Here is a 22,700-nt window from a genome sequence, read left to right as displayed (position 1 = left end):
GTACAAATAGGAGTTCTCAGATCTTGTAGCCACGGCAGGTATGACCCTAGCCCCGAGTAGCATCCTGCTATCACCCAGAATGATACCACATTACAAGGAAAAAATGATTGACTTCATCAATTGGCTAAGCTTCTGGCGTGATTCTAAGGGGATCCAGTACCAGTCTACCTGAGAGGGAACAGACCATGATGCTTTGCCAGATGGCCTGCACCAGTCACCCTTGGGATTCCAGATACTGGTCAAGGCTCTTGCCACCCCTAGTGCCTTTTTTAGAGAAGATTCAAGTGACAAATTCACCACAACAGGTACAAGCAGGCAAACTCTGAGGGTAATGCTAGAAGTCTAAACATCAAAACGCATTCACTCGAGGCACTCCTTACAATGCAGAACAGACATCTGTGCAATGAGATCTGGTTGAAGGCTCCAGAGCACCCCTGCATTACCAGGCTATAATTCATACCACACCTTTCTGCCACATAACCTGGACTAAAACACTAAAGGTGGAGGTGTCCATATTCATTAAGGATATCCACACCTCCAGGCTAGTTGCTCAGCATAATGCATCTGAGAGCATCAAAGTGCAACTCTGGGCAAGACTGCAATCCAAATTGCAATTTGCTACAAATCCTCCACCATGCTCCAGGATTCCTACTCCTTTGATACACTGGAAAATTAGGGTACAGCCAAACACCCGCATAATAGAAAATTTCAGCTACCCCATTAACTGGGAAAACTACTCTTGTACCAACTCTTTTGCTCAACGTTTTCTGGAATTCATAAATTCCAACGCCTTGGATCAACTTATCCACACCCCCACCAGGGGCAGCAATATCCTAGACCTAGTCATTACCAACATGGGCGACCAGTGTTCCACACCAGAGGTAAATTCCTTGGTCAGATCCAACCACAACCTAGATATCCACACCCTCCCCGCCCCATTAGGGCAACCACCATAAAAAATGCGACAACCATGCAGACTGAGACTGCTGAATCCTACACAAATGCACTTTATAAGCACTTGAGTGCATGGAACGTGCATGGAACGTGCTACCCCTAACAGAAAGTACAGTTTTGTACCTACCATAAATGTAGATGTCCGAACTGGATAGCATCTGCAGTCATAACAAATGGGTTGTCCTGTCGTCAGGCAGCCCTTCGGTCGGCCGGATTCCAAAGTCTGGGTCCGGCTTCGGCTGATGTCGCACTTCACCCGACGTAATCTCTGCTGGTCTTCGGGTATAAAGGCATCAGCCGACGCCATTTTCCTCTGTTTCTTGCCCCAGATGCCAGTTGCCCTCTTGGAAGGCTAAATGCCAATGTTTCCAAAAAAGTAGAAGGCAAACACAAAAAATAAGCATGTATGTACATATATACAAACAAATACACCATAAGAGACTCCCCCCAGCTAGCTATTAGGAGGGTAAATACCCTAGGAGTACCAGAGGGGAGGGTGGGTAATCCTGACTGCAGATGCTATCCAGTTCGGACATCTACATTTATGGTAGGTACAAAACTGTACTATGTCCTTCATGGATGCATCTGCAGTCATAACAAATGGGTAGAATACCATAGCCAAACTAGGGGTGGAGGAAGAAAAATTATGGTGTAGTTAGGATCCCTTGCAGTACAGCAGTGGCAAACCCTGCTCGGGATCTAGAGTATAGAGGTAAATTATAATGCTTGGCAAATGTATGCACGGAGGTCCAAGTAGCCGCCTCAATAATGTCCTTGGTTGCCACTCCTCGCAAGAAAGTGGTGGTAGTGGCTGTAGCCCTTGTAGAATGAGGTCTTATGTTCTGTGGAATTGGTTTTCCATGGTAGGAGTAACAGAATCTTATGCAATTTCCTATCCATTTGGAAATTGCTTTTCCTTCCCTTCCTGTTGCATAGGCTACTAAAAGCTGGTCAGTTTGTTACTTTTGGTTCTGTCCAGGTAGTAGCGTAACTGTCTATGTACATCCAAGGTATGCAGCATTCTTTCCCCCCTGTTTTGTGGATTGGGAAAGAAGGTAGGTAGGTGGATTGCCTGGTTTAAAGACACTCTGGATACCACTTTAGGCATAAATGTAGGATTAGTTCTCATGGACACCCTGTCTTGATGGAAGATTAGGAAGGGTTGCACTGCCATTAAGGCCTGTAGTTCCGAAACCCTCCTTGCTGAGGTAATTGCCAGTAGGAAAGCAGTTTTCCATGACAGGTGTTGCAGATCTGCTGTTGCTGCTGGTTCAAACGGAGGGAGTGTCAACTTTTCTAGCACAAAGTTCAAGTCCCATGCTGGTAATGGTGGTTTCCTAGGAGGTTTTACATTCTTGATCCCTATGAGGAACTGCCTGAGTAGAGGATGCGAAAAGACAGGTGGATCGAAGCTGTATTCTGCTGAAATAGCTGATGCATGTATCTTGGAGGAATAGGACAGGCCTGTATGTAGAAGCTCTGCAAAGTACTCCAGAATGTTAATATCTATGTTAGACACATCTTTTCCTCTTTCAGTACTCCAAATGACAAACCTTTTCCATTTTCCTGCATAGTTCCTTCTTGTTGAAGGTCTGCGGGCTTCAAGGATAATGTCTTTAACCCTTTGGGAAAGGTCTGGGTTAGTTGCTGCTATGTGATGTTCCAGGCAGTCAGTTGCAAGGTTTTTAGGTTTGGATGCATGATGTTGTAGTTGTTCTGAGTTAACATCAAAGGCATCAGGGGTATTGACCACATTCTCTCCAGAGACATGCTCCTCAGCAATGGGTACCAGTGTTGTCTTGGCCAATTCGGAGCTATCAGGATTATCCTTGGACATTCCTCCGATTTTCAGTAGTACCTTGTGCATCAAGGGAAGAGGTGGAAATGCATATGCTGTCAGGCCTTTCCAGCTGAAGGATAGAGAGTCCACCTTTCATGCAAGTGGGTGGAATGTCCTTGTGCAGAATTTGAGCTGGTGATTGAGTGGGGAAGCGAATAGATCTATTTGTGGCATTCCCCATTTCTTTGTGATGGCCTTGAAGATGTCCGGGTGTAGCATCCATTCGTGAGCATCAGAGGTGGTTCTGCTCAACATGTCTGCTAGGGTGTTCTCTTTTCCCGGCACAAATATTGCCTGTAACTGGATGTTGTAGCCGAGAGCCAGATTCCAAAGGTCCAAAGTCATTCTGCATAGGGGGTATGAATGAGTGCCTCCCTGTTTGTTGATGTACCACATGACTGGTGTTGTCCGTCCTTATCAAATGGCCTTCTTTGAGGAATGGTCTGAATTTTTGGATTGCCAGTTTTACTGCCAGCATTTCTTTTTGGTTTATGTGCAGGTGCAGCTGGTCTTAGAGTCCACAATCCTTGTATGCATTTGTCCAGCATGTGCGCCCCCCATCCTAGGTCTGAGGCATCCGTTGTGATGTTTTGGCTTGCTCGAAAGTTGTGGAAGGGTAAGCCTGGGTTTGACTGGCATGCTTGAGCCCACCATAGGAACTCCTGTTTTAGGCATGGGATTAGTGGGATTTCTGTTTCTAAGCTGTGCCTGTGCTGAGGCCATAAATTCTTTAGGTACCACTGTAGCTTTCTCATATGCAGTCTGGCATGTGGGACCAAGATTATGCATGATGCCATGAAGCCCAAGGCCTGCAGAACTTTTCTTGCTGTTAGTTTGTTCTGCTTTGTTAATGCCAAGAAGTAAAGAGGGAGCTCTTTGTTTTTCTGCAGTTAGGAATGCCATTTGTTTTACTGTGTCCAATTCCGCGCCCAAGAATGTTCTTGTTTGGGATGGTATCAGCCTTGACTTTTGTAAATTGACTGTATCCCAGGGCTTGTAGCAAGTAAATGACCCTTTGCAAATCTGTTGTCAGCTTGCTTTTGTTGTCCGCTTGTAACAGGCAGTCGTCCAGGTATGGATAAATTTGGATTCCCTGTAGTCTGCAGTGAGAGATTACTGATGCCAGGCATTTTGTGAATACTCTGGGCGCAGTAGATAAGCCAAAGTGCAATGCTGAGAATTGATAATGCTCTGATCCTGCAAGAAATCTGAGGTATCTTCTGCAATTTGATCGAATGGGGACGTGCAGGTATGCCTCCTTGAGATCTAGAGTTACCAGCCAACACTCCTTGCCCAGCATGGGAAGAAGTTGCTGTAGGGTCAGCATTTTGAATTTTGGGACAATGATGTATGTGTTTAAGATGGACAGGTCGAGAATAGGTCTCCAACTTTTCTCTTTTCTTGGTACTAGGAAGAGTCTGGAGTAGAATCCTTTGCCCTGTTCTGTTATTGGTACTCTTTCCACAGCTCTCATCTTTGTTAATTCCGCTATCTGTTGTAGAGCTTCTATTTTTTGATTTGGAGGTAGGTTTGGCATTCCTCTTTTTACTGGTAAGGTGTGGAAGTGGATGGTCTATGGTTTGCAAAATCCACTTGTCTTTTGTGATATAGTGCCAATTTTTCGAAAATAAGGCTAACTTTCCGCCTAATGGTGCTGCTATTTGCTCCCTGGTAGGCGGTGTCAGAGCCAAGTCACTGTGATTGTCCTGTTGCAGTGGCAGTGGTTGTGTCTGCCTCGGTTATTGCCTTGCCACTGTCGTCCTCTGTAGGCACCTCCTCTGGATTGATTTCTGCCTCTAGAGCGTCTATTCCTGCCCCTTTGGGATCTTGTGGAGTCAGGAAAGGACCAATTTTTGGCAGGCCAGTTCCTGCTAAACCTTGGGGGCTGAACCTGTAAGAAATCTTTAACTGTTTGTACAGATTTTGCCTTTTCTTCCATTTTCTTCATTACTTGCTGGGCAGGTGTACCAAATAGACTGGCCTTATCCATAGGAGCATCTAATAGCTTTGCTTTAACATGATCCGGTAAGACCTGTTCTTTCAACCATGCATGCCTTCTTATCACTGTGCCAGTCATGGCTGATCTAAATGAAGCCTCCAGTGCATCATAGCCACATTTTAAGGAATGGTTACTAACCTGTTGGATGTTATTCACCATTTCTAATACATATTTCTTATCCAAGGATTCAGAGGACAGTTCAAGCATAAACTCTTGGTATTGGATCATATGAAACTGACAGTTTAAAGCTCTAGCTGAGAGTAGCAGAGGTGTAAACTTTTTCCCCCATCTCTCCAAGGACCTGGATTCCCTTTCAGAAGGAATAGGGTTTTTTGCTGTGGTCGAGGCTACTGCCTTAGGTCCCTGGGATATAGTTTCGGGGTCTGCAAGTGGGGCCTTGTATAGGTGGTGATGAGTGTCTGGCACCCTGTAAAATCTATCTGGTTTGGCAGGGGCTGGAGGTAAAGAATCAGGAGCAGTGCAAACATCATTAAATGCATCATCCACAACAGGCAGTACAGGAGGTATAGCTAAGGGCCTATGTTGTGGTAAGTGCAGAAAAGTCCTAAGCCTTTTTCTTGAATCTGAGAAATCTTGTCCTTGCCATTGGAATTGTTCTCTCATGGCATGTAAGGTTTCCCCAAAGGAGAATTCCTCTGGTGGAGAGGCAGCTGGAATGGATTCAGCATCGGAATCTTCATAAGTAGAAAAAGGAGCCTCTGGCTGGTCTGTAATGTCTGAGTCATCCGCAGAATCAGAGGACACTGGCTCGGGGGGTTCTGCTCTAGGTCTCTTTTCTGGGGGCTGAGAGGCCCTGTCTGGGTGAGATTGGGATCCCCTAATTAAGGATATTAAATCTTCTGCCAGAGTAAGCATTTGAGAACTTGAAGTGGGCCTGTGTGAGGGGGGCTTAACAGGCACCGATTTAGCAGATTTGGCTGCTTTAGCCCTGGCAAAGGCCTTAATAGACATGGCTGCAGGAGACCTAGCAGCACCACGTGCTGGGGTAGAGACATCCAAAGGGATGGTGTCTGATAAATCACTAGGAAGCACAGTTGTAGGCAAAATTTCTGAGGCCGATTCAACTAAGGTAGCAGGAGCCTCAGTAGTAGTCATGGATTTGGCTGAAGATTGACCAGTTCTCGGTTTCGGCCGAAACAGAGACACTCGCGGCTTGCTTAACCGTGGTTTCGGCCGAAACTGCGGACCACGAGTGTCGGTCTTTTTCTTTGCGTTTAACAATTTGGGTAGTCGGAGGATCCGACTGCATAATGTACACAAAATCTGAGCCGAAAAACTGTTCAGCAAACTCCGACCAACGCCTAAGCGTTCGTCGGTTGAAGGAAGCACAGGCCGAACAGGCTGCTACGTCGTGGTCTGGGCCTAAGCAAGGCAGACAGTAAGAGTGGAAATCTTTGAGGTATTTGTTTCCCACAAGTTAAACAGTTATTGACTATTTCTGACATCGGCTGAGGCAAGAAAGAGTCCCCAACGGGGTACTTAGCTTTTTAGAAGTCTTCGAAGTAGTATTCGGTAGTAGTAATCTCTGGATCTGACCGACTGGCACTTGCGAACAGCTTCTGCTTCGGGCGCCACGCGGCAAGAAAGACTGAGGAAAATGGCGTCGGCTGATGCCTTTATACCCGAAGACCAGCAGAGATGACGTCGGGTGAAGTGCGACATCAGCCGAAGCCGGACCCAGACTTTGGAATCCGGCCGACCGAAGGGCTGCCTGACGACAGGATAACCCATTTGTTATGACTGCAGATGCATCCATGAAGGACATCCAAGATGCTCCTGATCAGAGGAACTCCCTGGTCAGCCTCAGTAAGAAGCAGAGATCCCTCAAAATCCTCCAAAGCTAGTTACGAAAACTAAAATCACCACCAATTTTTAAAGACAACCACAAAGCATTCTACAGTTACATCAAGATTCTGAATGGCAACACTGCACCATGTTACAGCACAATGGCACTATATACAGAACCAAATATTGCCAACATCCTGGCAGATAACCCGACCCCCCCCTCACCCCCTAAAGGGCCCACCTCTATACTGGAAGAATGCAAAGTTTCTGTAATCACAGCTGCACAGGTAAAAACCACTCTCCAAAGCCAAGAACACAGCATCCATGGGACCTGACAACGTCTCAGGCTGCGTTCTACATGAACTACAGAATGAACTGGCAATCCACCCAAGCACCATGTTCAATCATAGCCTCAACTCAGGGCTTTGTGCCCACTGAATGGTGCACAGCGACAGTTATCCCACTCCACAAAGGGGAGCTACTGCCCCATTAGCCTAACTAGCCTGGTCCGCAAGGCCATTGAACTTAAAGACTAGTAACCTCCAAACTCTGGACCACACTCAGTTTGGGTTTGTAAGAGGCAGATCATGTCTCCTAAAACAGACTTTGAAGCAGTCACCAAAGCAGACTAGGGCAAGGTGGTTCACAGTATCTAGATCTCACCAAGGCTTGACGCCATTCCCCAGTCTGGAATTAGATAAACTCAAACTAGATACAAATCCCTAGGTAACAAGATGGGTTGCCAACTGGCTCACTGACAGAACCCACACTGAAAAGTAGCAGACTCCAAATCAGACCCAAGATCAGTGACAAGTGAAGTACCACAGGGATCAGTCCTGGGTCCTCTGGTATCTACTTTCCTGAAGTACAGACTAACAGAAGGCCTTTGGCTAATGAAGTTTGCAGAGGACTGCAAACTAGGAGCCATAAATAGAAACTTAACTATGTGGACTACTACAAATCGGTCACACAGACGGACGCCTAGTGTCAAAGCCATGGCCTCAAGCTCAATGCCAGAGCACACTGTCATCCCCTTTGGTAAAAACTCTGTACCCATGAGCTACCACATAGGTGGTAGTCTAACCCCAAGTGTGATGAGACCTTGGGACACAGGTGGACAGTAGTCTCCTTTGATAATCACCAGTCAGGAAGTCCTTTGATAATCACCACAGTAGTCAGGAAGTCCTTTTATGTGGTGCACAAGGTCTCATCCAGGAAAAACTGTTCCCGTTTACTTGTCACTCAGACCCATTACAGAGTACACCTTTTGGTATGTACCTCGACATCTACAACTGGAAAGAATACAGAAATACCTCAGGATTACTTGCCTCAGATGCCCTACACAAGAGGGGTCAAACATCTCCAGCTTTACTCAGTCGCATGCCACCTACTCAGAGGTGACATCTCTGCCTAACATACAAAGCTATGTCAAACCCAGAGTGGTTGGGACATGCTCCACTTAAAGAAATCCCAATCCCTCCAAGCTATATGCTCTAGGGGCCTAAACCTTGACAGCACAATAAACAGAACATGCTGAAGGGATAGATTCCTGTCCCAGAGATTTCCCATAGTCTGGAACAATCTATAGCAAACCAAGCTCATTAGCACTCAAAAATCTTGATTGGATGGAAATAGGAAATTTACCCTGGGGATCACCTCTGGGGCTCTGCTCAATAGGGGCACAGGAAAATATATTGGGTGGCGAAAACCACGGTACCTTTTTGGCTAGGGTTATATAGGCCTTACGGCCAATAGCCTAGTACCTATGAAATCCTGACAAGAAAAATTACTTCAATATCTACAGCATACAATCACTTGAGACCTCCCAATCTTATAATAGCAGACCTACAATAAGTTTACTTTAAGGCACATTGTACTAAATTCTTAGTCAACACTTAACATATTCAGTCTCTCATTGACATTAAAAATGGAATTACGCTCTAGTCCTTTCACTTCAGCCTGTACAGCTAATCATATCACACTATGGTATCCCCAATTTAAGTTGCTGCCACAGTTCAAAAAACTGAAGGCATCTCAAGCACTGGAGGAACTAGAAGAAACTACAACAGTATACACTATTCTGCTTTAGTGCAGAAAGGACTTCATCAGAATAAACCATTAACAATCAAACTATATTAAAGCTTGTACCACCCAATGAAAAATGCTATTTAACCAATATATCCAAGACTATTAGCAATCCTACACTCTAAAAGAAAAGGAATATGAACGTGGAAAGTTATCAATTGGACTTTACTACTTTCAATCTTAAAACACTCAAGTCAGAGGCAATCTTAAAACACTCAAGTCAGAGGCAGTTAAAATTATCTGGTCCAAGTTATCATGAGGGAACAGTTTTAGCGACACACCAGGCTGTGATTTGTTTGGCGTCTAATGTTATGCAAAGCTGACAAAGTAGATCAATCTAGCCAAGCTGTAAATGAGACTAGCCCACTGAAGGGGAGATGGGAGGAGTAACTTGGTCAGGAAATGAAAATCAAGCTTTGAACAACCACTGAAACATGGCTACAACGCTGCTCGCCAACTCCAAACACGAGCACTGAAGTCACTTAGTAAATTAGGGACGAATCTTAAATTTGACTTAAGTCAAACTACGCATGCTTTAGAGCCAAAAACTCACCAATGCAATTAGAACTCACTTGCCACTACTCATCCCCTCACTATTTTACAGCAGTCCCATTCTTACAAGCCTCACGGGTACACAGAAAATTTTGGATTATAAAGTGACTAAATTTGCAGCCAAACACCCTTTCAGAAGCCACTACTGTATAGCAATAAATGCCTAGACTGGTTGAACCTACTCCAACATATAGCTTACCTACAAGACTATCTAGCATCCATATGCTTGTCCAGCACTAACCATTCTACACAACCATGCTCCTATAAGTCATGATCCAGTGACTGAAAAGAGCTGCCTACAAGCCTATCAACTCCACTGGGCATAGTCTGCACTCGTACCATGTTGCAGAGGCTTGGAACTCCTTATCTGCATCAGTCAGGTTAACTACCCTCCCCAGTCCTTTCTACAAGGGCTCCTAGCCATGCACTCGCCCACCTTCCCACTCAATTCCTTACTGCAATCTCTTCCTCCAACTCTAAAATTTACCACAACCCTGTTATTTTCACTGCACATTGCAATTACTGTGCACTATACAAGCTTACCTTTAATTTTCCAAACTGGCCAAATATCTTGATCACCGACATGTAGGCGGTTATCCACACTCAGTTTTCATATTGTCCAATTTGGTATAACGAACTGTAGATTTGTTTTGAAAACCATAAAATTTAGTTTAACACCTTCCAGGACCAATGTACATCTCCACCTCTTTGGAGAAGGCGTTCTTAAAAGCTAGCATTTTGGCAGAAATGTAGCTTTCATACCTGGCAGCAGTGGGTCTTATCCACCAATTCAAAGGAAGGGGTACCAAAGCTCTTCCTAATGGTTAATCTTGCCCACCCCAATTACCTGATCATTCAGCTTAAAAAGTGCTATTCACAGAAGATTGAGCAACTGTTTTAATTGCATCTAGAAAACAGCACCAGAAATATATTCGGAAGACAAACCATACCCAGCACCTGCAGGAATGTACCCAGAAGCTAACCCCTTTGGGAAGGGCTCTCCCATCCATATGAAGAAAGAGCCTCTTGACAGATTTAAGTTTAACTTGGACAACTAGAATTTTACACCCAATTTGCCACCCACGTCTTAAATGGACTCAAGCAGCCTGTAAAAGTTTCATTTCCCAGGTGCCTGCTTACAAACAAGGGTACCACAACTTGTCAAATTTGGGATACATGGCTAGGCTTAAAGAGGTCCAAGCACACGCCTATGAACGTAGTGCTGCCATCCCTTCCACTACTCTGAAAATGAAAATACTGTTGAACAGCACTATACCATGTGCCATATTACAAAAGACTATGCTAACAAGACCAGTTACCAAAACTAGTTGTGAAGCCACCACTGCAAAGTACTAACAGGCATGCTACAGGAGAGGCTCTCTGGACCAGCACAGCAGCCACCCACCCATCGACACCTCATCACCATCCTGTCCCCAAAGCATCACTCCCCATTCATTGCACAAACCTCCCCATCACCAATGCTGTCCCCCCCCCCTTTTGCACATACTACTGTGCTCATGTGGTGTTTTATGCTCCTGTCTATACTCATCTCCAGCCATTACTCTGTACCTTTCCAACCTGCCCTTTTGTAGAGAACACAAAGGAACCCCCCTCTGCATACACAAATTACCTTTCCTCTCCTACTTCATACCTTATGCATTTACCTTTGTTGGATGTTTGCCCATTTCCTACATTCTTGACACACCGAATAGGACTGCCACTTTACTGTGCACAGTGGTTCTTTTAACTGTTTTGCAGAGTTGGAGGTGCATACTTAGCTGTGGTTGCTTACCATAGCTATGTCATCCATCACAGTGGCCAGACTACTGTAGTGCTGCTCATACTTCCCTGCAGACCATCTATTTTCATGAGGTCCATGCTCAAAATGTGAAAAGAAACCGATCCAAACCCCTCTTGTGAACTAAAGGCAGGATAAATCCAAACAGCTTTATTCCTAAAACTGGATTAGCACTTACATTACATCTTCAAGAAAAATGGCTTCTTAGACAAAGCAAGTCTAAACACAATAAAGTCACGGCAGCTGAGCCCTTCTTAAAGCTTTAATCTAAAGGAACAAGTTCTTTAAAATACAGCCTTATAACAATGCATTTTCAAAGAACATACTGTAAACACTATAAACCTATATGCACACATAGCAATCCCATCTAAAAATGGGATAACACTGCATTTTGTGTATTTTCTTCACTGAATATTGTGATATCTCTGCAGTTAAGTTTCCCGCACTCCCTACCTGTTCCTGTGGTATTAATCTTGGTAGCTTTGGAATTGCCCACCCCTCCTGCTTGGGTTTGAACACCCCTGCGTCCATCTCATTTGCTCAGAGTATACAGATCATATTTTGATTTCAGACACTACCAGTCCCACCTGTTCAGCTCTATCCCAGTCTAGTGTCATTAGCTCATTCTACCTAGAGAGAACATTTGAGTAGGCCAACCCACTTAGGCCCTTAACCTTGAATTATCTTCAGTTTCTCCTTTCCACTTCATGCTCCGAGCGCTTTTCAGCCAAGTATATTTTTGGCACTTAACTGTTCGGTACATAACCAAATTCAGTTTGAATTGCCTAAATATCGCTACACACGTGTGCTAGCTTGCACTTGAATTTTTAGTGCTGTTTTAGCAGTTTCTGTAAGATTTAATTTTAAACTAATTTCCCACCTTTCCTATAGCAGGTCTAGTCCAGATAGTTGTATCCAGGACTGTTTGCAAGCTTTTGAGCCCCCAAGCCTTTGTGGAGAGGGAAGCCTAGCTGGTCAGTGGGAGTGATTAGCACTAGGTAGCCTAGCACAAGAGATGTTTCTGGCCCAGAAATTTTAGTTTATTGGCCATTCAGGCAGTTTCCATATTCAACTTTCTGGCTTAAAAAGCCCACATTGCGCTCGTTTCCCACCTTTCCTGCAACTAGTCTAGTCCAGATACAGATTTGCTGTATCCAAGACTGTAAGCTTCTGAGTGGTGCCAAAGTCTGCTCTTCAATTTTTCCCCTGCATCTGCTCATTCTCTCTTCTGCACTTTACCATACCAGACTTCTTGTAGCAATTTTAGCACACAAGTGCTACCAGCACTAAACTTTCTACAAGGAAACCGCTCCAGTACTTAATGCCCACCCCTCCAGGCATGTCTAAAGGTCAGTTCCCTGTGCTTTCTCCTGTTAACCTGGGCATCCTGAGGCAATGTAACAACTGCCTCATGTACACCAGCAACCCTCTTACCTCCCAACACTCCCTTGTGAGAGATGCACTTCTACATCCAAACTGGAAGCCACACAAGACTGGAATAGCTAGCTAGTCAAGAGAAGATCAGCACTTTCACCACATAGAACACAGCCCTCCAAACACTCCAGCACTGCCTTCACATAAAAACACAAACCGCACCCACCTCTGGAGGCTCTCCAATCTGCCCAAAAGGAAGATACCTCCAAGGCAGAAATGCACTCTTATCACCACACTGAGATACAACTCTCCTAAACAGTGTGCCACTCAACCAAAGCCCCTACAGCAAAACAGCATGCCCAACACTAGTCATAGGTGATGAGTGAGGCACACTGATGTCCCACTCAATAGGTTAAATAAGAAGAAAGCAACAGCCAGCTGCCTGCCAGGATCTGCCATATAACGCACGCACTCAGGTCCCTCAACAGGTACACATGACCTACCTCCCTGGAATACATTGAGACATGGAAGAGCTCTGATTATGGAGCCCAGGCAAGTACGACCCTAGCCCTGAGCAGCATCCTATCACCACCAGAATGATACTGCAGTACAAGCAGAAAAATATTCATTGGCCAGGTTTCAGGTACCTGGGATGACATGACTGACTATCGATGCTTTGCCAGAGATGGCTTGCATACATCACCCCTGGGCTTCTGGGTATGGGCCAAGGCTCTTTCCACCCCTATAGTGCCTTTTTAGGTGGTGTTCCAAAGACCAAATTACCACTGTGGTGGTGTTTCCATATTCAAAGGATGTGCATTACCTCCAGACTGGTAGCCAACATAATGCAGAGATACTTGAGGTGCAGCTAACGTTGGGTAAAATAGCAATTCAGGTCGTAGCCTGTTATAGGTCCCCACCATATTCCAAGACACTCCCTCCACATTCCTAAGCACCCTGGAGAATTAGGGTCCAACCTAAACACATACTGAGCAACTTCAACTACACCTCCATTAACTGGGAAAACTACTCCTGTACCAATACACTTGCCCAATATTTCCTGAATTCATTAATTCCAAAGCCCTGGAGCAGCTCGTTCTTACCCTACAGGTAGCAATATCCCTGCCCTGTCATTACTAACATGGGTGACTGCTGCTCAACACCAGTAGTCAACTCCTCCCTGGTTAGATCAGACCACAAACTAAATCACCTTGGAAATCCACCCCCCACAATTGGTAAACATTAAAAATGTCTCCAAAGCTAACTGGGCTCCTAACAGAGGTGGCCAACTTCACTGCACCCATGCAAAGGGGAGAATAGTTGCACGACCGCAGAATCTTACACCAATGTATTGTGAACATGTACACAAATGCATGGATTTCACCATACCCAACAGAACCAAGACAAAAAAAGGAATCCAATCTGGTAGTCCCCTGCTATAAACTACAACAGAAGGAGCAAAATGATTCAGAATAAGGTGGAGTGGAAAACTCCATCAGCCTAAACAAAAAGTTGATAAATCAAATCCTCTAAAGCTAGCTATGAAAACAAAATTGCAGATAGTAAAGAAACAAGGCCTTTAATTATGTGAAGAATCTCCACAGCAATACCCAGATTTGCTCTGAGCTAATACAGTGGTACCTCCTATACAGAGTCAAATGATTGCCAATATACTGGCTGACATTCCTGTCAACTCCCCCCCAGGAACAACCACCAGTGGATTGCCAGGCACACAGTATTACTGCTGCACAAGTCAAAACAGCACTGGCCAAGGTCAAGAATACAGCTTCTATGGGACCTGACAATATCCCTGGCTGTGTTCTACATGACAGTGAACTGGCACCTCACCTGCATGCCCTGTTCAATCACAGCCTCATCTCAGGCTTTGTCCCTACAGAGTGGCACACTGCTATAGTCATCCCTCTCCACAAAGAAGTGACTACAGATCCTGGGAACTATCGCCCCATTAGCCTGACAAGTCTGATGTGCAAAACTATGGAATGCATTATGGACCTAACAAACCAGGATACATGGAATCTCCAAACTCTGGATCCCAGAGTTTGGTTTTGTGAAGGGCAGATCATGCCTGCTCAAATTTGTCGACTTCGAGTCAGTCATCAGAGCTGTGGATGAAGGCAAAGTGGTTCATACAACCTACCTTGATCTGGTAAAGGCCTTTGATACCGTTCTCCACTCTGTAATCATAGAAAAATCACCAAGCTAGGCATCACCCCCTATAAATCAACAGGTGGGTCGCAAATTAGCTCAGATAGAACCCAGTGTGAAAGTAGAAGACTCAAGTCAGACTGCCAACCAGTCACGAGTGGAGTCCCACAGGAATTGGTCCTAGGTCCTTTTCCTGTTTGGTATCTACCCAGAAGTCCAGTCCAACATGAAGGGTCTCTGGCTGAGTGTCTACAGATGACTGCAATGTGGGAGCCATTATTAACTCCAAGTTATGTTGACATCCTACAGAAAAGCCTCACTGAGACCAGTGACTGGTGTCAGAACCATGGCCTTAGGCTCAATGCCAAAAAATGTGTAGTCATCCCCTTTGGGAAAAACCCAGTTTCCATGAACTACCACATTGATGGCTGTCCACTGAACAAAGGTGTTAAAACAGGTTTGACAGCAACCTCTTGATCATCAAACTGCCACTGTAGTCAGAAAGTCCTGATGGCACATCTCATTAAGGGTTTTGCATCCAGGAAGAAAGAGGTCTCACTTCCCTCATTAGGCCAATCAGAGTACAATGCCTATCCGGCATGTACCTCACTAGACACCTTTAACCGGAAAGGCCACAAGTACCTCAGAGGATCATAGGCCTTAAACACGTCCTGTATGGACAGACTCAGACTCAAAACTCCCAAATATTCTCAGTCTCGTATCACCTTAGAGGCAGTTCTCTGCTAGACTTGTAAAGCCATGACTGACCCAGCTCTTAGAAATGCCACATATAAAAAAATCCCAATCGCTCCACACCACATGCTCCAGAGACCTCAACCTCATTACCACAATTAACAGAATGTGTTGTAAGGACAGGTTCTTAACCCAGAGACTGCCCATGCTATGGAATAGACTTCCCATACATGTTAGAGCACCTCACTGGCCCTCTTCAAGAGGGATCTTGAGTGGATGGGAAAGAAAATTCACCCTGGGGACAACTCTAGTGGCTCTAGTCAGAGGCACTGGAAACTAAGATCAGGTGGCCACATTGCCAAGGTAATCCTATGGGCTAGGCTTGTAAAGGCGCCAAGGTAATCCTATGGGCTAGGCTTGTAAAGGCTCCAGGGCTAGCCTAGTACACACCTGTGAATCTATAAAATGTGAAAAATCTACATAATTGCATTTTAAGCAGGCAATTGGCTTGGTCATTTAAACCTGGTAAACTTTCAGCATTTAAAACAGAGCTGCCAATACACCCAAGTAAAATGGGCCAAGCCCCTCCACCCCTGAGGTCACTTAAACTGGTGTCCAGAGAACTCTTGCACACATTTTGAAAGTGCAAGAGGTTTTTTATGCCATACAAGCGTTCATACCCTTTTCCCTTAACTTTTGCCTATGTAGAACCTAGGACGCCTTTGGCAGAGGGCAACACAAGCCGCACCTGTGGCATCACAATTAAAGTTTCCTACTATTAATATGAATAAAAAATTTCCCCCTCACACACATTTACAATAGGAGCATCTTCCAATTTCTCCATACAAGCCCTTTTAGATGGGTTTATTACAAGAACCTGCCAGTTCATACTGAAGGAAAAAAGATTACACCCAAGGATTAGCGAGAAACAGATTGTGGTTTACTCTAGCTGCCATGGCCTTTTACTGTGTGCCAAAGGGGGGCCTGGTTCAACAGGATCCTCTGCACTAGAAGACTTCAAATGAAAGACTTATGAACTGATCCTTTGTGCTCAAGCATATATGACCCTTCCCCAGCTATGCAGAGTAGTGGAGATGTTCATCTTGGAGAACTTCACAAGGCTTACTTTGTCTTGGAACAAAGGCGCAACTGTCCATTTGTGGGGAAGGGTGAGAAATTCCTCCAAAACTTCCCTTCTGAAAAAGGAGGAAATGCCATTCAACACAACTAGTCATTCCTTTTAAACTACTTTGACAAGCTAGCTGTTGGATGGGAATGGGAACCTAGGCTCAAACAAAGCAGTGTCAGGACAGGAAACTGCTAAGGAAAGGGAGTAGCTGTTAGGACTAGCCCAAGATCAGCAACAGCACGATTAACCTCAAGGTTTCTCAAAATGAAAAGGTAACCCTGCATAACAATAAGTCATGGAAGACGCAAGGGAAGCCTTTACAGAATGGTTCTAAAACCTATAGCTGTAGGAAGGATGAAATTTATATCAAAGCTTAGTTTTCACACCAGCATATGTTGACACCCAAGTGCTGCTACAGCAGCTGTAGAGTTTGTCACAAGTTTTCATACACCTGACAATTATCCAATCCTTACCATTAGTGTTGTCTCCAAATACATGGACATGGAATCCATGTTTCCCAGCAGCAAGTCCTTTAATGTTTCCTTTAATAGTCACTGGTCCACAATCCTAAAAATAATACAAATTGTTACACCACTGCACTTCATGATGTGCAAATTCAACAGCAAACAAATTTAATAGCTACAAGACATCTATGAAAATCTGAACACACTTAAACCCGAATCTCTCATTTCCAACCAAAAAGGTTAGTAGCAACTCCAATGCAGGATTTTAAACACTGCCCATCACCAGTTCCTTGTTGCAGAAATTTAGTTTCTTGCAGCAGCAAGAGTAGTGTTATACATCACCAATGCTTTCTACCAATGACCAGGCTAAATATGGTTTGAGGAACAACTCTGGCAGCAAGCTACACATTTCGCACAAGTCATCTCAAGTGATTCAACAATTCAAACTACCTTCATTTGTTACACATTAGGCCTTAAACATATACTTTAATTATATAAAATACCACTCACTGGAGGAAATCTCTGCTTACAACTCAGCCCCCAAGACAGCTCTCCAGGTGTTACCTCTGACAAGGAAATGCATTTTTGTTGGTCCTACAGAAGTTGGACAGCAGCTTACACAAACCTTAATTGTACTTCTCACAGCTCTTAATAGTACATTAATGGATCAAATCATGCAAGAGCTTAATTTGCTCACTAAGACCATTCATTCCTTAAAATGCAGGTTGCATATTTTGCTCACTGAAAGCCATTTAGTGTGCTCATCCACAGATTTAACACAATGTTATAGAAATTACAAATGCAACACTTAATTTTAGAATGTGAGGTAAATGAAAATAGGAATTTCCCCACTAAACTGGTGTAGTTCAAGAAAAAGGCAGTGGTGCATTTTGTAACATTTCTCCACATGACAATTTAGGACAAGTTAGTAAACACCTTGCCTTTATTTAGCAATTCCAGTACTACATGAACCAGTAAAGTGATCTACCTAGCCTCTCCTTTAGTCCCATGACTGAAGGTGACTAGCACTGAGAATAAGACTACAACCATTAAAAGCCACTCAGTCTGTCATGTTGTCTGATGCCATCAAGTGTGGATTTTGCGGAACTTTTCTGACCCCAAAATGCCCTCACATGGCCATTCTAATGGGATCTTCTTTGAAAACCACTTCTTGCCCATAACACTGCAACAGCAGTAAGACTGCAGTGCCTTAAGTTAGCCCCGTCAGATCAGTCTCATTCACTTAGAAGCCAGTCTTCCTTTACCAAGTCAGAATGGCTGTTATATTTCCTGACTTGCAAAGCTGTTTTCATTGATCACTGTTTACTCACCTTCAGACTCAAGTAGACAGCTTTACAGTCCTAAGCTAGGGGAAAAAACACAGCTTCATGACTGCACAGGGGCAAAAACATTGTTAAGAGCTTAACAGCATTTTTATTCCTACTTCCTTCAGTTCAACTTGATGGAATTTCATTTCTACTCAAGATGAACTACTTTCAGTGTTGGCTGTGGACTTGGCTTTAAAACATAAGAGATATGGGTACCCTGATATGTTCCTCTAAATTTCAAATATAATATGCAAAGTGATGCACACAATGGTGACAAATTCCTACTAAATGCTTCACAAAATTTCAGTTTTAACATGGTATGCAGTGAGGAAACAGGCAAGGACAAATGCCAGAGAATACAAAAACCAAGCTTTTATAACATATGGGGAATTATCCTCTATGGAGGGAAATCTTTTATAACATATGGGGAATATCCTCTATGGAGGGAAATGTTAGATAAGAGTGTTGCATTTAGAACTTTAGTTATCAATCTTGCTGTGATCCACCCAATGGGAGGGGCCCAGCTACACAGTACAGTTCTGTAACAGTATAACTGAGGGGTCTATATTAGATCACCGACCGCTTAAAGAAGCGAATGGTGATCGAAGCGAATGGTGATCGACCCTATGTAAACAAAAGCTTACAATCTCACTGTCAGAACAGCATTTTCCTAGGGAAAAAAAATCTGTTCCAACACACAAAACACAAGCACACCAAACAGCAATACACACCTAAAATCTTACAACCCTACACTAAACTATACACACACCACTAACTATCCACTTACCTTAACCCAAACCCTAAGGTCAGTCACTATCGCACTCACCTGCTCCCAAACCCCAACTCACCTAACTCGCCCTAACCCTCATGTCCACACAATCGCACACTTACCTGAACCCTACAAAACTTTCCACCACAGCACTGAAAATACCGAAGCAACAGAAACTGGCAACCAAAATCTTTCCCTAGGAAAGAATTAGAGTTTTTCGATATTTTCAGCTTTTGCTCCATAGGGTTCGATATTAGAACATTCGAAGGTTTTAAATCTTGCCAAATTGAGATATCACAGGCATAGCATTCACATTGCTGTGAATGCAAATTGTCACCAGTGCACTACATTTCTACCCAAATCTCCCACTTATGCTACAGCTAGTATGCAAAAAAAATGCAAATTTTAAACATCTGCATTTTCCAGTGCCCCTCGCAACTGACGCTGCATCACTATCTAATGTCACATGTACTACTTTGATGCACCACTAAAATTATCCCACACCATCATGTTTAATCATGAATGTTAATAGTAAAGGACAAATTCCCATTATTAAACTGGAAAACACCACTGGGAGGGGGTGTAAGGGAATATGCACAAATCTCATTCAAACGTCTTCAATTAGGAAGATCTCAATACTGTACTTTCTTCAATTTGCAATGGCAGAAGTAAGAGCAGCACATAGAATAGATACATGTTAAGCATTCACGGTTCCAAATCTAGCTCTACTTCTGCACCAAGAATGTAATTCTATATAAAAATAGCTGTTGTAGAGGCTCCCCCCCCCCCACACTGCAACAAGTCTAGACAAAGTGCCAGATTCCAGAAGGGGAAATGAAACCATTTAGAAAAGAAATGTTCCAACCCACAAGCAAGACATCCCTGGGCAGATAGCCTAATATGAACCTATGAACTCCTCTTGCTGTTCTAAGATAACATGAGATATCTCCACTGTACAGCTGAGGGGGGATTTGCTGATCTTAACACAGTGGAGAACAGTCTCTTCCTACCTGTTATAACCAGTTAGAGTTGCAAGAAGAGTTAAGAAACATAATGCAATAAATTATGTTCTCAAAAATTACACGCATATGTGGAAACAGCATCTGCTCTAAAGTGCCCCAGAAGGGGTCACACTACAGCACACGTTTGTGTTGCTAGGCAAGTGATAACTTGCATGCAGAACTCCTTTGTGGGGATCAGAATGTGGAAAACAGTACAAACTTCAGAAGCTTCAACTAGAAAGCCACAACAGATTTATACTAGCCACACAACTGTTGAATTGACTGCCAGCACCCTCCCTCGTATATCAATAAGTTATTTGCAAAGAAAAGATAAAGCTTACTAAACTTAAACACCTTTTACACTGATGAATGCACAGCAACAAGAATTAGGCGAGCTGTTGTGGAGGTTTAACAATGCACCTTATCCCCATTACACACCAAACCCTTTACAGTAAACCACAAAATACACCCCCTAAGCTAAAGGCAGTTATGGCCCTCCAGGACTTCTTTGGTTCCACACCAGATAAAGTTAGAGTTCAGTCAGGGGATAGGGGCACACAAGATGACAGCAGGCAGAAATGGAGATTGACATGGAGCACCAAGGTAAGTCATGACAGTTTTACACAGTACTATTAGACTTTTTAAACAGCGCACTGGAAACAAGTCCATCCATGAAAACATGTTCACTTTTACTGGCAAAGACTGAGGAAGTACAAAAGCTTTGTTTTGGCACAGTGAGCCATATTAAGAGTCAAACTTGTTAATATTTCTTTCAAGCAATACCTGTTCTGGAAATTACTTACCAAGCACTTCCCATAAAATAAGCTGTACTAAACCAAACATGCTTATATATTCTCAAACACAAGAGTACTTTGAAGAAAATAGTTTACCATTTTTCAAAAATTCATCTTTTAGCAGGGGTGGGGGCAGCACCTCAAAGGAATGTCATGGAAGCCGATGTACACAATGCTTATGGCAAATACCCTAGTGTGCTTGCAGTACCCATGTTGGGTATTGCAGAGCCACGAACATTAAATGTTTCCCCAACACACTTCCTGAACAACATGTACAGAACTGTAACGTCCGACACTACCAATAGTCAGTGATCTACTACAGAACCAAAATATTTTATGAAGGACATGGCAAAAACAAGGCAAAGTCAGAGGCAGGTGTGATGTAATTCACTTGTTTATGCACTTCATACCGGGAACAGTATGCGATTGGTGGAAAGGCCGCTTTGTGTAGTTACATAATTATAAAATTAAGTACATTGGGAGTGAACAGGAGGGCGTGCACAGTGCAAGACCATTGGTGCAACATCTTCCTGTGCACCCATGGGGTGCTTACCTTTACGCTGTTTAGAAGCGTCACACCGTCTGCATTTAGTTTTTGGTCTGTTCCTCAAACTAGTTTCTAGCAAATTACCGGGAACAGTCATCAACCATTGCTTTAAAGGAACACGTTTAAGTCATTTAAAGTACAATAAATAAGGTACTTACTAGTTACCTCCATACTAGTCAACTGCCCTGGATTACAGTGCAGCTATCATCCTTAATCCCTCAGTCTAGTACAATACAAACCAATAATAAATACCGATGAGGATATAAAACCAAATACAAGTCTAAGACTCTTTCCATTTCTTTAAACACATACGGCTTCCCCACAATTAACCATTTTATTTCCAACAGCAAGAACCGCACTATCACCACTGGCCCCACCCACAAAGCGGGGTGCCAAGGTTGGAGTTATAGAACAAAATACCACTAATAAAGACAAGTCACTGAAAGTTCAGCTTTGAATTTTACTCTATTCTTTCAAGGCTACGATCAGATGCTCATTCACATTTTCAAGATGCTCAAAAAATCCAAGATCTCAAATACTCTCAGGAGAAATTGCGTACACTAACTTACCACGAGTTATGCCAGCGATTAGTTTATTTTAACGAAAATGTGGGCTTGGTCAGCAAGACTATCAAAACCTTAAGTCAAAGTGAAATAAGTCACATGTCAACATAAAGACAACGGCATCAGAAAATAAAAGATAATTATAAACGAATTCCACAAAATATACCGACAATTCAGACAGTTCAAAAACCCAATTATTAAAAAAACAAAACTATAATCCCAAAACCTTTAATACAATCCGCAATCACTACAAAATCTTACATAATTCTAGACATCTCAGGTGCTAACAAACGTCTGACTAATCAGGAAAAAAAAAATCATAAAAATACCCAGTCCTAACACAGTTTGCCCCTTACCTCCTGTTCAAAATACACAGTACCACTAACTTCACCAGAGCCCTTCAAAACGCAAACAGCTTTCAGCACCATGATTAGTACTATACTTTTAACGAGGGAAGCCTCGAGAACACACTCCTTAAATCTTCAACAATTCACTTGTACGTGAAGGGGGTGGGGCAACCCCGCCTACGTGATGACGACTTCCGGTGAATGTCAACGATTTTAAGAGTTAAATTACGTTTATTTCGTTTAAATAACCCACTAGTTAAGTTCATGGGTTCATACTAGGCTATCTGCCGTAGGGCGTTTATAAGCCTAGCCAAAGTGTGTTTGGCTTTCGACACCCATTTTAAAATAATTTTGCTATGCCCTTTTCCGAGGTTCGTATACTGTTAGGGTTACCACCTTTTCAAATGCCCAAAGTGGGACATTTTTGGTACAAACGTCAGATTTTGCAGGTTGAAACATACCCACGGCCAGTGCAAAGGACATAACTTCAC

General features: G+C 43.5%; 1 protein-coding gene across 1 annotated transcript in view; it reads right to left on the bottom strand.

Moving 5' to 3' along the window:
• SOD1 (superoxide dismutase 1) overlaps window positions 1-22,378 on the bottom strand; it is a 264,044-nt gene extending 241,666 nt beyond the window's left edge. Inside the window, exons 1-2 of the mRNA XM_044071412.1 lie at window positions 22,219-22,378; window positions 16,870-16,963 (exon numbers count right to left, since the gene is read on the bottom strand). Of these exons, the coding sequence (XP_043927347.1) occupies window positions 16,870-16,963; window positions 22,219-22,290 (166 nt within the window). The 5' untranslated portion in view covers window positions 22,291-22,378. The remainder of the gene's footprint in view (window positions 1-16,869; window positions 16,964-22,218) is intronic.
• Window positions 22,379-22,700: the final 322 nt, after the last annotated feature.

The sequence above is a fragment of the Protopterus annectens genome, chromosome 5.part0 (genome assembly GCF_019279795.1).
Source record: "Protopterus annectens isolate FY-2018-M chromosome 5.part0, PAN1.0, whole genome shotgun sequence".
Classification (NCBI taxonomy): domain Eukaryota; kingdom Metazoa; phylum Chordata; order Ceratodontiformes; family Protopteridae; genus Protopterus; species Protopterus annectens.
This window is presented reverse-complemented; position numbering and strand designations above follow the sequence as displayed.